This window comes from Vicugna pacos, chromosome X (assembly GCF_048564905.1).
Source record: "Vicugna pacos chromosome X, VicPac4, whole genome shotgun sequence".
NCBI lineage: Eukaryota > Metazoa > Chordata > Mammalia > Artiodactyla > Camelidae > Vicugna > Vicugna pacos.
Window position 1 is genome coordinate 54,497,216 of NC_133023.1, and position 14,548 is coordinate 54,511,763.

Consider the following 14,548-nt stretch of genomic DNA (forward strand, 5'->3'; position numbering starts at 1 on the left):
AATTCCTGTTGCTCCACATACTCACCATCATTTGGTCTTGTTACTGTTTTGGATTTTTGCTATTTTAATAGGTGTGTAGTGATATCTCATTTTAATTTGCAAGTCACTAATGATGTAGATAGATAGATAGACAGATAGATAGATATAGATATATCTATGAAGAGAGTCTAGCTGCGTCCATAGAAAGAAGAAATGGATTTGTCAGCTAGCATTCTGACATACTTTTCATTTTTTAATGTCTTTTTTATACTGAAGTATAGTTGGTATACAATATTATATGTTACAGGTGTATATAGTGATTGACAATTTTTAAAGGTTAAGCTCCACTTATAGTTATTATAAAATATTGGCTATATTCCCTGTGTTGTACAAAATATCCTTGCAGCTTATTTATGTTGAAAGTCCTTGATTTCTATCCTTTTTTTAATTGAAGTATAGTTGGTTTATAATGTCTTAATTTGTAGTGTAAAGCATAGTGTTTCAGTTATACACACATATACATATTCCTTTTCATATTTGTTTTCATTATACATTATTACAAAATATTGAATATAGTTCCCTATGCTATTCAGTAGAATTTGTTTATCTTTTATCCTTTGTTGTTTATCTATTTTATATACAGTAGTGTGTATCTGCAAATCTTGAACTCCCAATTTATCCCTCCACCCCACCCTTTCCCCCCTGAACCACAAGTTTGTTTTCTATGTTTATGAGTCTGTTTCTGTTTTGTAAATACGTTCATTTGTGTCATTTTAATAAGTTAATTTGTGTCGTTTTTTCAGATTCCACATATAAGTGATATCACATGGTATTTTTCTTTTTCCAGCTTACTTCATTTAGTATGAAAATCTCTAAGTCCATCTATGCTGGAAATGGCATTAGTTTATTCTTTTTTAATGGCTGGGTAGTATTCCATTTTATATATATATATATATATATATATATATATATACAACTTTATCCAGTCATCTGTCTGACATACTTTTTAAATAAAAACCATTGAAGATATAAATTTTACTCAGTATTGCTTTAGCACTTTAGATTCTGTTATAAAGTATTATCATTATCATTATTTTCCAGATACTCTGTAGTTACTGTTTTTTTTTTTAATGTCCAAGTGGTCAAGGGTTTTGTTTCCTGATTACATTATTAATTTCTGGTTTTATTGCATTACAATCAAATAATGTCTGTTTTATTTCTGTGTCTTGGAATTTATTCAGATTTCTCTTGTGGTCAAATTTGTAAATGTTCAAAGGGCACATGAAAGGAAAATGAGTTTTCTATTTTCAGGCTATAGAGTATAGTTCTATTAAATCTTCCATACTAATGATGTTATTTAGGTATTCTCTGTCCTTTCTTTTTGTTGTTTTTATTCCTTTAAATGCCTGCCACAGATTGAGAGAGGTAAATTAAAATTTATATGTTTATGTTCTTATAATTATTATAGTTTGATATCAGAATCCACCAAATATATCACACATGTAACACACAAAATGATAAACCAATAATTTCTAAATATTAGAAAACCAAATTCATCAACATTTTAAAAATAATAATACACTACGACCAAATAGGGTTTACTCCAGAAATGCAACAATGACTTAATTTTGAGAAATTTATGATTATTATAATTCAGTACAGAAAAACCATATGATTGTCTCTAGAAGCTGAAAAAGCATGTAATTCAATTCAATATTCACTGATTTTTTTAAAAAAACTTCTAACTAAAACAGAAAACAGATGGATACAATCTAAAAAAGCCTATTTAAAGCTAAAAGCCAATACCAACCTCAATGAGAAAACAGAATCAAGCTACTATATAACTTCAAAAGGTTTCCTACTATTTTGATTATTTCATAATAAAATGTTAATAGAATCTTATATTGTGGTTGTGGTTTGGAAGACTTTGTGCCTTATATTTAGTCAGAGTTAAAACTTGATTAAATTAGATATTAAATCTAGTGACCTAAGAGTAATAATGTCATATTAAACAATGATGATCCTATTTTTATACTCAATACTATACTTCCATAAAAAGCAAGGTAAAAAATATTCTTATTCCAAGTAGTATGTCAAAGAGTTAAAATACAGACATACAATAGGGAAAAATCAGTTCTAAAGAACCATTCAACTGGTTATCAAGTATTGAAGTGGTACAAATTTCTGGTGATAAAAGACTAGGTTATTAAGATTTGAAACCCCCTTTATAACTGTGTTACCAAACTCCCAGTTCCACCATACCTGTTTCTTTCAGGAGATTCCAGATGTCTCTACATTTATGGATCTGCTGAAGTGCACGATTCAGTAACCTGGTCTATTTGGTAACAATGAAATGAGAAAATTAGTCTCAACCAAACAAAACTTAAAGCAAATAAAAATAATTTTATATCACTTTCATTAAAAACAGTTAAAAATAAATAACAGAAAAACAACAGCATAAACTAAGTATTTTAGAATTTATATATAAATACTGGCCTCTATGTTTACTTTTCCTTAATGTTCCAGGAAATTGAAGATTAAATAGAAAATCTTAAGTATTATCAATTTCTTTAATAATCTAGGACAGAAGAAAAAGCACTTCCAGAACAATGGAGTGAGGACATCCACAAATCCTCTCCCCAGCAAAACTACCAGAATTGGTGAAAATTACAAACATAATCATGTAACATCAGAGAATTGCCCTAGAGTATATAGCAAATGGGGAAACATCTATTCCAGGAAATCTACTAAGTCTCAGTAAGAACAGTGAGTATTTGTGGCAGGTGAGCCGTGATCTGCTCACCACCTGCCCCTAGCTCACTGTGATGTAAGTGTACTTTTAGGTGGGTGTGGCCAGAAGAAGATGGGGCTCACTCTACTCTCAGCTTCCAGGCTAGGTATGGCCAGAAGAGGCAAGCTGCCAGCACTTCTCATCCTCCTCTCCAAGATCTGTATTGCAGAAGCTCTATTATAAACAAGTACACCTGAGAGGCCTGGACTGCTCTTCTACCCAGTCCCCATATGAGGCATAGCAAATTGAGAATACTGAGTCTCAATTGCATTTACCTTAGCTTGTTTATAGGATACAGTTTCCATACTGGGAGAGGTAAACTAAGAATGCTAGGAACTACAACTTCTGCCCAGACCCTGACTCAGAAAGCTGAGTTGTCACTCTGATACAAATGGGCCACTGTCCCTGCCTCTAGCTCCAAAACAGTGGTATAGAGTTTCTGCTCAGGAGGAGAGGTAGGTCATTAGAAGTGTGAGCTCTGTAGCTCACCCTAAGGGGACAGACTAACTGGAACAGGGCATGGGGAATTTTATGGCACTATTGAAAAATGAAGATTTTGGTGTGAGCAATTGAGAGGAGGTTGGTAACTCAATATTGACAAGCAAAACAGTAGACTGGCTAATTGTTTACAGAGAAAACCAGGGGAAGAGAAAGCTAGGATCCCTACTCCTTTAAAGGGGTCTTACTTTAATTGGATCAGACAGTGGAGTAATTTATGCCAAAGAGCATTTTCAAACACACACACATACACGGAGCAATCACCTAGCAATTAGTCAAGACTTACATCTGTGTGTGATACCACTAGAAGAAGACCAATCAGAAATAACCAGGAGATCACAGAAAGACAGAATCAAAAATAACTGCTAAAACTACTTTCCTCTTCTCTGGGGGGAAGGGTCAGAGTGATTGCAAAGGCAAAGACTGTGATCTCTGAGGAGTGATATTAGAAGCTGTATCCTACTACACAGCTGGGGGAAATAGATTTCATTTAACTAGCCCAGCCAAGTCACTAAACAAATAATTAAGAAAATATTAACAACAAATCCAAGAGGGGGGCAATTGGTATCCAAAGATGTGCCAATATATTGTGCAAAATGTCCAGTTTTCAACAAAAAATTATAAGATATGCAAAGAAACAGTAAACTATGACACATGCAAGAACAAAGTAGGCAATAGGAAGTGACTTTTAAAAGGTCCAATGTTGAAACTTAAAAGACATAGATTTCAAAGCAGCTATTTTAAATATGTTCAAACAACTAAAGGAAATCACGCTTAAAGAAGGAAGTTACAATGACAATGTCAGGAAATGGACTCTTGATTTTAAAAAAGGCAGTGGGATAACATATTTAATGTGATAAAAGAAAATACTGATCAACCAAGGATCTAATATCCAGCAAAATAATCTTTCAGAACTGAAAGCAAAAAAAGAAATAAAAACATGCCAAGAAAAACAAAAGCTGAGAGAATCTTTGTGCTAGCAGAACCATTTTGTAAAAAATGCTTTCAGGCTGAAAGAAAGTGATAACAGACAGTAATTTGAATCCAAATGAAAACACAGAGTACACTATGCAAAAGTAACTATGTAACTATAAAAGAGTATAAATGTGTATTTCTTCTTTGTCCTCTTAACTGTTCTAAAAAAAACAACTGTATAAAACTATACATAGTTTTTTCTAATACCTAACAGATATCCATAGACCATTTCATCAACCCAAGGAAAAAAATACATTCTTCTCAAGCATACATGGTACTTTATCCAGGACACACCATATGTTAGGACACAACACAAGCTTCAAATAAATTTAAAATAACGTGAAGTCACACAAAGTATGTATTCTGTCCACAGTGGGATAAGATTAGAAATCAATAAGAGAATAGAATTTGAGAAACAAACATGTGGATATTAAACAACAGATTCCTATATAAACAATGATTCAAAGAAGAAATCACAATGAAAATTAGAAAATATTTTGAGATGAACAAAAAGGAAAAGAAACCTTATGGGATGCTGCTCAAGCTGTGTGCTATGATTTTAATGTGTGCCCCAAATTCATATGTTAAAATCAAAGCCCCAAAGGTGAAGGTATTAGTAGGTGAGGCCTTTGATAGATACTAAAGCCATAAAGGTGGAGCCCTCATATGTGAGATTTGCACCCTTTATAAGAAGTTTCAAAGAGATCCCTAGCCCTTTCCACCATGTGAGGATACAGCAAGAAGGTACCAGCTGTGAACAAGGAAGAGAGCCCTCACCAGAAAATCCAACCATGCTAGCACCTTGATCTTGGACTTCTACTAGTCTCCAGAACTGTGAGGAATAAATTTCTGTTCTTTATAAGCTACCTAGTCTATTATGTTTTGTTATTGCAGCTTGAACAGACTAAGACAGAAAATTGGTACTGAGAGTGGGGTGCTGCTATAACAAATACCCCAAAATATGGAAGCAGCTTTGGAACTGAATAATGAATAGAGTCTAGAAGAGTTTGGAGGTGCATGCTAGAAAGTCTAAATTGCTGTGAATGTACTGTTAAGGGAAATTCTCTTGATGACCAAGAAAGAGGAGAGGAGAGCTGTAGAGAAAGCCTCAATCTTCTTAGAGAATATCTAAGTGGCTGTGAACAGAATGTTAGTAGAAACGTGGACAGCAATGGTCATTCTGATGAGGTCTTGGATGGGAATGAGGAACACTGGAAACTAGAGGAAAGGTCAACCATGTTAAAAAGTGGCAAAGAGCTTGGGTGAATTGTGTTTATGTTCCTAGTATTTTATTATTTTGGTGGGGGGTAGGTAATTAGGTTTGTTTGTTTAATGGAAGTACTGGGGATTGAATCCAGGACCTCGCACATGTGTATGCACTCTACCACTGAGCTCTGCCCTCTCCCACCCAGTGTATTATAGAAGGTAAACATTTTATGAGTGATGAAATTGATACTTGGTTTAAGAAATTTCTAAGCAAAGTGCTGAAGAAGTGGCTTGGTTTCTCTTGAATGCTTATAATAAAATGTGAGAAGAGAGAAATGATTTAGAGGTGGAATTGTCAATCAAAAATTAAGCAGAATTTCAAAATCTGGAAAATTCTCAGCCCATCAATATTTAAAGAAATCAGAAAGCCTGATAGGGAGAGAACCCCAGAGGTGTGGCTGAATTTGATAAGTAGGTTGCTGTGGATGGATTATCTCAACAGAAACTAAGAGCTATTCATTAAGACAACAGGGAGATTAGTCAGCCATCTAAACAGAAGCCAGGACCTACTGTCCAAGGCAAAGGAAGAATGAAATGACCCCAAAGGCAGATGAGAGATCTTTGGGGCTGGATCTCCCACCACAGGCCTAGTGTGCAAGGGCCTGGAGGGCAGAAGAATTTCAAAAGAGGGGCCCACTGCTGCCCAGCGCTCTCACCTCCTAGGCTCTGCTCTTCAAATTCTGGCACCACGCTCCTCAGCTGTCCCAAGTACAGCACAGGTGGTTGTGGTTTCCCCTCCAGAAGGCACAGGTTGCAAACCCCTTGAAGGCATCAGCTTGGTGCCTTCTCCCTAGTATGCAGAGTACAATAACTGGAGGTGTTGCTGCCCCTCCTTGATTTCAAAAGATGCCTCAGAGTCCCTCAGGGCCTGGGCAAATAACCTCTGTAGGGGAGAGGCCACTGCAGAAAAGCCCCCAATAGGGCAATGCCCAGCAGAGCCTTCCACCGCAGACCCGCAGAGCCATCTTGTGGGATTCCAGCCTGAACCTAACCTTGAGAGCTACAGCATAGACTGCACTTGGCAGAGCCATGCAGATGGAGCCTAGAGGCTTGAAGGCCCAACCTCAGCCCCAGTGGGTTCAAAATGTGAGGCACCAAGACAAAGAGGATTGTTTTCAAGCCTTGCTGTTTAATGTTGTTTTCCCCATTAGATTTTAGGCTTACCTGGGCACTGTTACTCCTTTTTTTCCCCTTCTATTTCTTCCTTTTGGAATAGGAATGTCTATCCTATACCTGTTGCACCATTGTAATTTGGAAACATATAACTTGTTTGATTTCATAGGTTCACTGCTGGAGAGCAATCTGCCTTGAGTCTTACCCATATCTGGTTTAGAAGATATTTAGGTGAGTCTTTAGACTTAGACGTCTGAGTCAATGCTGGAATGAGTTAAGATTTTGGGGGCTATTGGGGTAGAATGAATGCATTTTACATGAGAGAAGAGCATGAATTTTTGGGGTCCAGGGATGGAATGCTGTAGCTTGAATGTGTGCCCCCCCAAATTCATATATTGAAATCTTAAGCCCCAAAAGTGAAGGTATTAGTAGGCGAAGCCTTTGGGATGTACCAAAGTCATGAAGTTGGAGCCCTCGTGAATGGGATTCATGTCTTGTAAAAGAGGCTCCAGGGAGATCCCTAGCCCGTTCCACCATGTGAGGACACAGTGAGAGGGTGTCACTTATGAATCAGGAAGAGGGCCCTTACCAGATATGACCATGCTAACACCTTGATCTTGGACATGCAGCACCCATAACTGTGAGAAATAAATTCCTGTTCTTTATAAGCTACCCAGTTTGTGATATTTTAGTTACAGTGTCTCAAACAGGCTAAGACACGGTGCTTAGAGGAAAATTTATAGCTGTAAAAGCTGATATTACAAAAAGAGATCTCTCAAATCAATAACCTAAACTTAACCTCAAGAAACTGGAAAAAGAACAGCAAACTAAACCCCAAGCAATCAGAAGGGAGAAAATAATAAAGATTAGAATGAGAATGAATAAGATAGAGACTAGAAATATAATAGAAAAAAAAAACCAAAAGTTGGTTCTTGAAAAAGATCAACAAAATCGATAAACCTTTGTATACACTGACCAAGCAGAAAAAAGAGAAGACACAAATAACTAAAATTGGGAGTGAAAGAGGAGACATCATTACCAATCTTACAGAAATAAGAAGGATGATTATAAGGGAATACTATGAACAATGTAAACCAACAAATTAGATAACTTAGATTGTAAAGGCGACATTTCTAGAAACATAAACTACTGAAACTGACTCAAAGAGAAATAGAAAATGTGAATAGACTATAAAAAGAAAGAAGTAAAAAATTTATACTCTGAAAAGTACAAAATATTTTCGAAAAAAATTAAAGCCCTAAATAGATGGAAAGATAGCCCATGTTTAAGATTGCAATACTCTCCAAACTGACCTACATATTCAGTGCTATCCCTATCAAAATCTCAGATGGCTTCTTTTGCAGAATTTGATAAGTTGCTGCTAACATTCATATGGAAATTCAAGGGACCCAGAATAGTCAAAACATTCTTGAAAAAGAAGAACAAAGTTAGAGGACTAACATATCTCTATTTCAAAACTTACTACAAAGCTACAGTAATCAAAAGTAGTATTGTCACAAGGACAGATATAGACATCAATGGAATAAAATCGAGGTTCTAGAAATAAACCTTCTCATTTATAGTCAGTTGATTTTCAATAAGGGTGCCAAAATAATTCAAAGGGAAAAAAAGAGTCTTCAAAAAATGGTGTTGGGTTTCTTCAACATGTCTGGTAAACCCACCACCAAGATCTTCAGGAAATGCAGCAGCAAAGATACGTAATTCTACAGTAGTAGTCAAGAGAACATTCTCACCTCATAGAGAAGAGAGTCCCAAGAAAACCAAAACAGAAGAGGATGAAACAAGTGAAGATGCTAACTGTGTTGCTTTGAGTGGACATGATAAAACAGAAACAAAGGAACAACTTGATACAGAGACAAATACAACTCAATCAGAAACCATTCAGACGACTTCTTTGTTGGCCTCTCAGAAAACATCCAGTACAGACCTTTCTGATACCCCTGCTCTCCCTGCAAATCCTATTCCTGTTATCAAGAATTCAATAAAACTGAGATTGAATCAGTAAAAACAACCTTAGGGGTCCATAAACAGTATCTGCCAACTCAACCTGTTGTCTTCAAATGCTAAAAAAGGAGAATGGAGGGTACAAGACTAGACATGACTGAAAATGGATTTAGGTTTTTTTTTGTGACCTCCCTTACTGGGCTAAGCAGCACTTGATCGGAAGTCCAGGTTAGTATGTGAAGCCAAGAGTACTATTATTATCGTGTTAGCAACAGTTGCATTAACTATTTAAAAAATTAGTGCCTTAAAAAAACCCTCAAGTTCTATTTGAATCCATAATTGATATCTGGAGTGGGTTTATGTTTGATACATTGTTTGGAAAATTTGCAATACAAACTGGCATAAGAATTCCTTATTCTGATGATGCACTTTTATATATTTTTATTAGAAAGTAGAACTAGTTTTAGATTTTCAGCTTGATGGATTTTCATTTTCTCCTGAAGAATTTCCTTTACCATTAGTCTTCAAATTGGATGCCATTATTTAAAAAAATTGGATGCCATTGTGCAGTGGTGTACTGTTATACTTCAGAGAAAGGATAAGAGTACATCTAGTTCAGTCTCTATGAGGTAGCTGTACCCTTAAAAATGAAACTTCAACTCTAGGGTATATATTTGACATTGAAAGGATAATTAGGAGATACTTTTTTTTTGATGGGGTCATGATTAAGAAATGATATATTGGTTTTATTTATAGAATTGTTTAGAATGCATACAAATCAGAGATCAGCCAGCAAATATTTTCCTTTGAGCTTATTAAAGCTCCATATTCTTTAGCCTTCAATCTATTTTCTTTGAAACAAAGCTTTTAGCTTTTTGCTCCCTCCCCCTTCTTTTCCTTTCTCCCTTTTTGCTTGCATAAGGTAGGACTTACTTCACAAAAAACAAAATGCCAGTATTTTCATAAGCCATGATGTGAAACCAGTGACCCTGTGGCCACATGGCACAGAACACTAAATTTTGGTCCCATGGCTGAAACTGTATGGTGACTAAAACAATGCCTGTGAAACATGATATCTATCTTGAATGGCCAGTTGATCTCTAAATATGCAGAATTTTGTACACTCCACAGTAATCTTGTCTATAGTAAAGTTGATTTTCAATTTTAAATATGTGGGCAAAAGGCATTTTCTCCAAGAATTTTAAACTAAATTTTATTTTTAAACGGTTGACCAAAATTTGTCAGTAAATTTTACATGTAGAAACATTTTAAAATCATTTCTAGCAAGCACTTGACATCTAGTTAGCTCCCTGCTCCTTTTTCATTTTATCTGTCAATAGCTTAAGAACTCCTTTCTTTAAAGAAATAATTCCTCATAATTAAGCAACAGAGCATTCATCTTTACAAAATATAAGGGATGCCTATGTTGATAAACTTAGCTATTTTTTCTTAATCTGGACAAAGCAGACCCAACATTTTTTCCTGATGAGCATGCTTTATGAATCCTCCATTGTGCTCCCTTCTGTCACACATACAATATTCATGTTAAAGTGAGGTTACTTAAAGACTTCCCCTATCCTTCTAAATTAATTTTCCAAATTTGGAGCATAGTCTTTTCCCCCTTAGGTGATGCATTAATTGAAGCTTTCTTTTCACCATACTTTAGAATGTTTAGTTCACACTGTTTCTACTTCCCACACCTTTGCTCCACACAGTCACCTTGCCCTCTTCCCACCACCTAAGAAAAAAAGATGGTCAAACTAACAGGTGAAGCATACAAGGTGTCTGTGTGTTTTGTGTAGCTTCAGAGTTAGATTGAAATTGCCAGGCACAGATTTAGTCTTGTCATTTTGTTTATACACTGGGGAAAGGATTCAGTTTATTAAACATCTCATGTAACTGTACTCAAGTTTTGCCAAGCTGGAAACTTGGACCTTTTCTGTGTAGTGACTTTTTAATTCTAGTTTTCATAACCTGGAGATCAGATTGTTGTTTTCACATGATGTACGTAGTGTCTCATGACTGAAGTTTGCTTTGTTTTATACTATCTGTACTCCTTGTAACTTTAAACAGATGATGTATTTCTCCACTGAAAACACGGTAAAAAAAAAACAGCACAAGAAATGGTCTTAGGACAACTGGATATTTAAATGCAAATAAATAAAGAAGGACCACTATCTCATACCATACACAAAATTTAACTCAAAATGGATCATAGACCTAAATGTAAGAACTGAAAATATAAAACTCTTAGAAGAAAACACAGGGGTGAAACTTCATGACCTTGGATTAGGCAATGGCCTTAGACATGACACCAAAAGCACAAATAACAACATAAATAAATAAAATGGGCAGCACCAAAATTAAAAATGTTTGTGAGTCAAAGGGCACTAGCAAGAAAGGGAAAAGGCAAACTACATAATGGGAGAGAATAACTGCAAATTATATCTGATAACAGTTCATGTATATCAAGACTATATAAAGAACTAATAGAACTCAGTAATAAAAAGACAAATAACCCTATTAAAATCGGAAAAAATCTGAATAGACATTTTCCAAAGAAGATATATAAATGGCAAATGAGCACATGAAAAGATGCTCAACACCTTTTGTCATTAGCCATCAGTCATGATATCATTAGTAATCAGGGAAATGAGACAGTATTTCATATTCAACTAGGATGGCCATAATCCAAAGGACATAATAGCCAGTGGTGGCAAGGAAGTGAAGAAAGTGGAACCCTCATCCAGTACTGGTGGAAATGTAAAATGATACAGCTGCTTTGGAAAATAGTCTGGCAATTCCTCAAATGATTAAACACAGAGTTACCACATGACCCACTAGTTCCCCTCCTAGGTATATATTCAGGAAAAATGAAAACACATCCATACAAAATTTGTACATGAAATTTTATCACAGCATTATTCATAATAGCTGAAAACTGGAAAAAAACCAGTATCTATCAATGGATGAATAAATAAACAAAATGTGGTATATTCATACAATGTAGTATTATTCAGCCATAAAAAGGAATGAATTACTGACACATTTTGTAATATGGATGGACCTTCAAAATATTATTGAAAAATTACAAAAAAGGACCCCATCAGAAAAGACTATAAATTGTATGATGACATTTATATGAAATATCCAGAATAGGCACATCTATTGAGAGAGAGAGTAGATTAGTGGTTGCCTAGGGCTGGTGGTATGGATGGGGAATGACTGCTAATGGATAAGGGGGTTCTTTCTAGAAAGATGAAAATGTTCTAAAATTAGATTGTGTTGATAGTTGTACAACTGTGAATATTCTAAAAATCATTAAAATGTATAATTTAAAATGGGTGAACTATAAGCTATGTAAATTATACCTCATAAGTCTGTTAAAAAATAATCTTGGACAGGGGTCAGAGTACGTTTTTGTAAAAGGCCAGACAACAAATATTTTAGGTTTTGCTAGCTACATGAAGTCTTTCACATATTTTTCTTTATTTTCATATACAGTCCTGTACAAATACAAAAACTACTCTTAACTTTCTTTCAGGCTTAGAAAAATAGGCTTGGGTCTGATTTGCCCAGTTAGTAGTATTTTATCCAATCCTCCACTAAGAAAAAGATGTGGTTCCTTGATAAGTTGTGATTACTACATATATTTTAAAGCACTCCTTACTTCCCCTAACTTATACTCTGAAGACTAGAGACAATGTTGATAGGACTATGAAGTCTGTCTATACCGCTTCATCATACATATATTTGGAAATACTCCAACTGGTGAGGATTCAGAGAAAAAGGAACAGATGTAAATAATAGAATCCAACAAGTCTTCATTAGAGAGACAGAGCACCACAAGCCTAATTCATAGGGACCAGACTAAGATGGAGAAAGGCAAAAGTGCATTTCCAATTATTTAAATATATATCCTTTCAAAAGCAAAGAAGATTATAAAAGGGTTACTAGTTTAGAGAGTTCTTAGGAAACATAAGGGTGTGCAAGAGACAGAACACATTAAAAAATAAAGAACAGTGTTAGAAATGAACAAAATAATTAAGGACTGTACTTAAGAGTTTGTAAAATTTCCCTCATATCAATTTGATCTCTATTCACTGAGATACAACATTTAACAAAGTCAGGACTACCAACTTAAAAGGGAACTTTAAAAAAGTTAAAAGCATTATGCAAAAACAATATGTTATTACTATTTTTTAGTAAAGCAAAAGGCTTTATTGAGAATAAAATTATATTACCCTTACTTGTTAAGAAGCAAACTGGTTGGTTTTGGTTTTGCTCTGAGGCACATAGATTCTTTTTTTTCATCTTCTTTTACAATGGAAAGGTTTCTAAAAAGAGTCCCCTTTACTCCTCAGGACAAGGAATGTCTTCTTTATCCCCAGTACCTAACAGAGTGCTTGATACTCGAATGTGTTTTGAGTTGAACTCAGAAAGGGAAGAAAAAGGAAGGAAATTATGTTGGCAAAAATCTGGTGAGAGTTTGTTCCAGATATGAAGAATCATATGAAAGAAGAGATTAACAGTAGGAAGAGAATAAGCAGCATGAAGGATTTTATACCAATTAGAAAGAAAAGAAGCTGGTAAGTGTGGGAAATTGGGAAGTTTTCTTTGGATAAGAGGGAAAATCAGAGAGATATATATCTTAAAATCACACAAAAATGCTAGTGGTGCAACTTGGTGGCAATTTTCTCAGCTTGAAAGAAGGAAGGTAAAGAACTAAAGAAAAACCAATATTCTGGTATACCGGAGAGTGAGATGTTGATGTTGGTATCTCCTAAAAGGGGGAAGGTTTAAACTGAGAGTGGAATTCAGGCAAAGGTAGGAATTCTGTCTTCTTGTTGATAAAACTGACTTAATGATAAAATATTTAAGGATGTGGGCCAAAGAAAGCAAAGGCAATTGAGTGAAGAAAAACAAGCCAACTAAATAATTTCAGATGGCTATCAGAGCTGTGGAAGCAGATGAGTTATTCCTTAGAGAATGTGTGAAAGGAAACAGAAATAGAGAAAACATTCCTATGGACTACATATGATCACAGGGAGATGATGAAGATAAAGAGTATTTAAAAACAGATTTGGAAAGAGTGGTCCATGGGAATGGGGCATTTTCAAAGAAGAGATAATGAATATTTAAAAGAAGAAGCCAAGCCAAATGTGACTTTTCCTTAGGAAGGAATTAGCCATTACACATCTTTGAAATCAAGATGCTGCTAGAATGGAAGAAAGGATTCTCTAAAGATAATCAAGAACTACTGCATCAGGGAAGGCAAGCATAACAAACAGCACACTGAACACTTATGTTTTCATTGAAGGTTGCACATTACCTGTTCAAAAGTTGTTGAAGCTTTTCTCCCTTGCTCTAGATCAACTGCAGCTGCCATAAGTAAACACGTTTTCTGTGCAATCAGAATTACTTGATCAGAAGGACAAAACTGGGACAGCTGATAAGAAATAACCAGAACATCAATGAATAGTAAGAATTCTGCCAGGTGAACACAAAACAATCAGAATGAAAATCAGCAACATCCTCTCTGAATGAGAAAATTCAGCTGGAAAAGCACATTTCTCCTTAAAAATGATACGGACTATCAAACTGATTTATGGTTTTAATTTTATATTACTTTCCATTGTTTTTTAGCACATTTCTAGAGATTAAGAAGCTTCGTTTCTTCACAATTTCCCTATCTTTCCCAGTGACAAGTCCTGTCATTTGGCTCTGTATTTCTATCTAGTGATATACCTCTTGGCTTACGTTGTAATTTCTAAGTGATTTTCTCCCTGGCAAATAGATTTCCCCTTTGCACTGAAAAGAGCCAAAATCAGTACATATATTGTCATGGGTGAAAAAGACAGTGTCAAATCTTGACAGACATTAGGTATAACCTCATCATTAAACCTTGTCCTTCAGCTTTAGAAAAAACTCCCAGCTTTGTACTACAATAAAACTCTGGGC

At 35.2% G+C, this 14,548-nt stretch overlaps 1 protein-coding gene across 1 annotated transcript in view; it reads right to left on the reverse strand.

The window, feature by feature from the left end:
* TEX11 (testis expressed 11) overlaps positions 1–14,548 on the reverse strand; it is a 296,261-nt gene that overhangs the window by 68,501 nt on the left and 213,212 nt on the right. Inside the window, exons 24-25 of the mRNA XM_072956668.1 lie at positions 13,920–14,036; positions 2,242–2,314 (exon numbers count right to left, since the gene is read on the reverse strand). Of these exons, the coding sequence (XP_072812769.1) occupies positions 2,242–2,314; positions 13,920–14,036 (190 nt within the window). The remainder of the gene's footprint in view (positions 1–2,241; positions 2,315–13,919; positions 14,037–14,548) is intronic.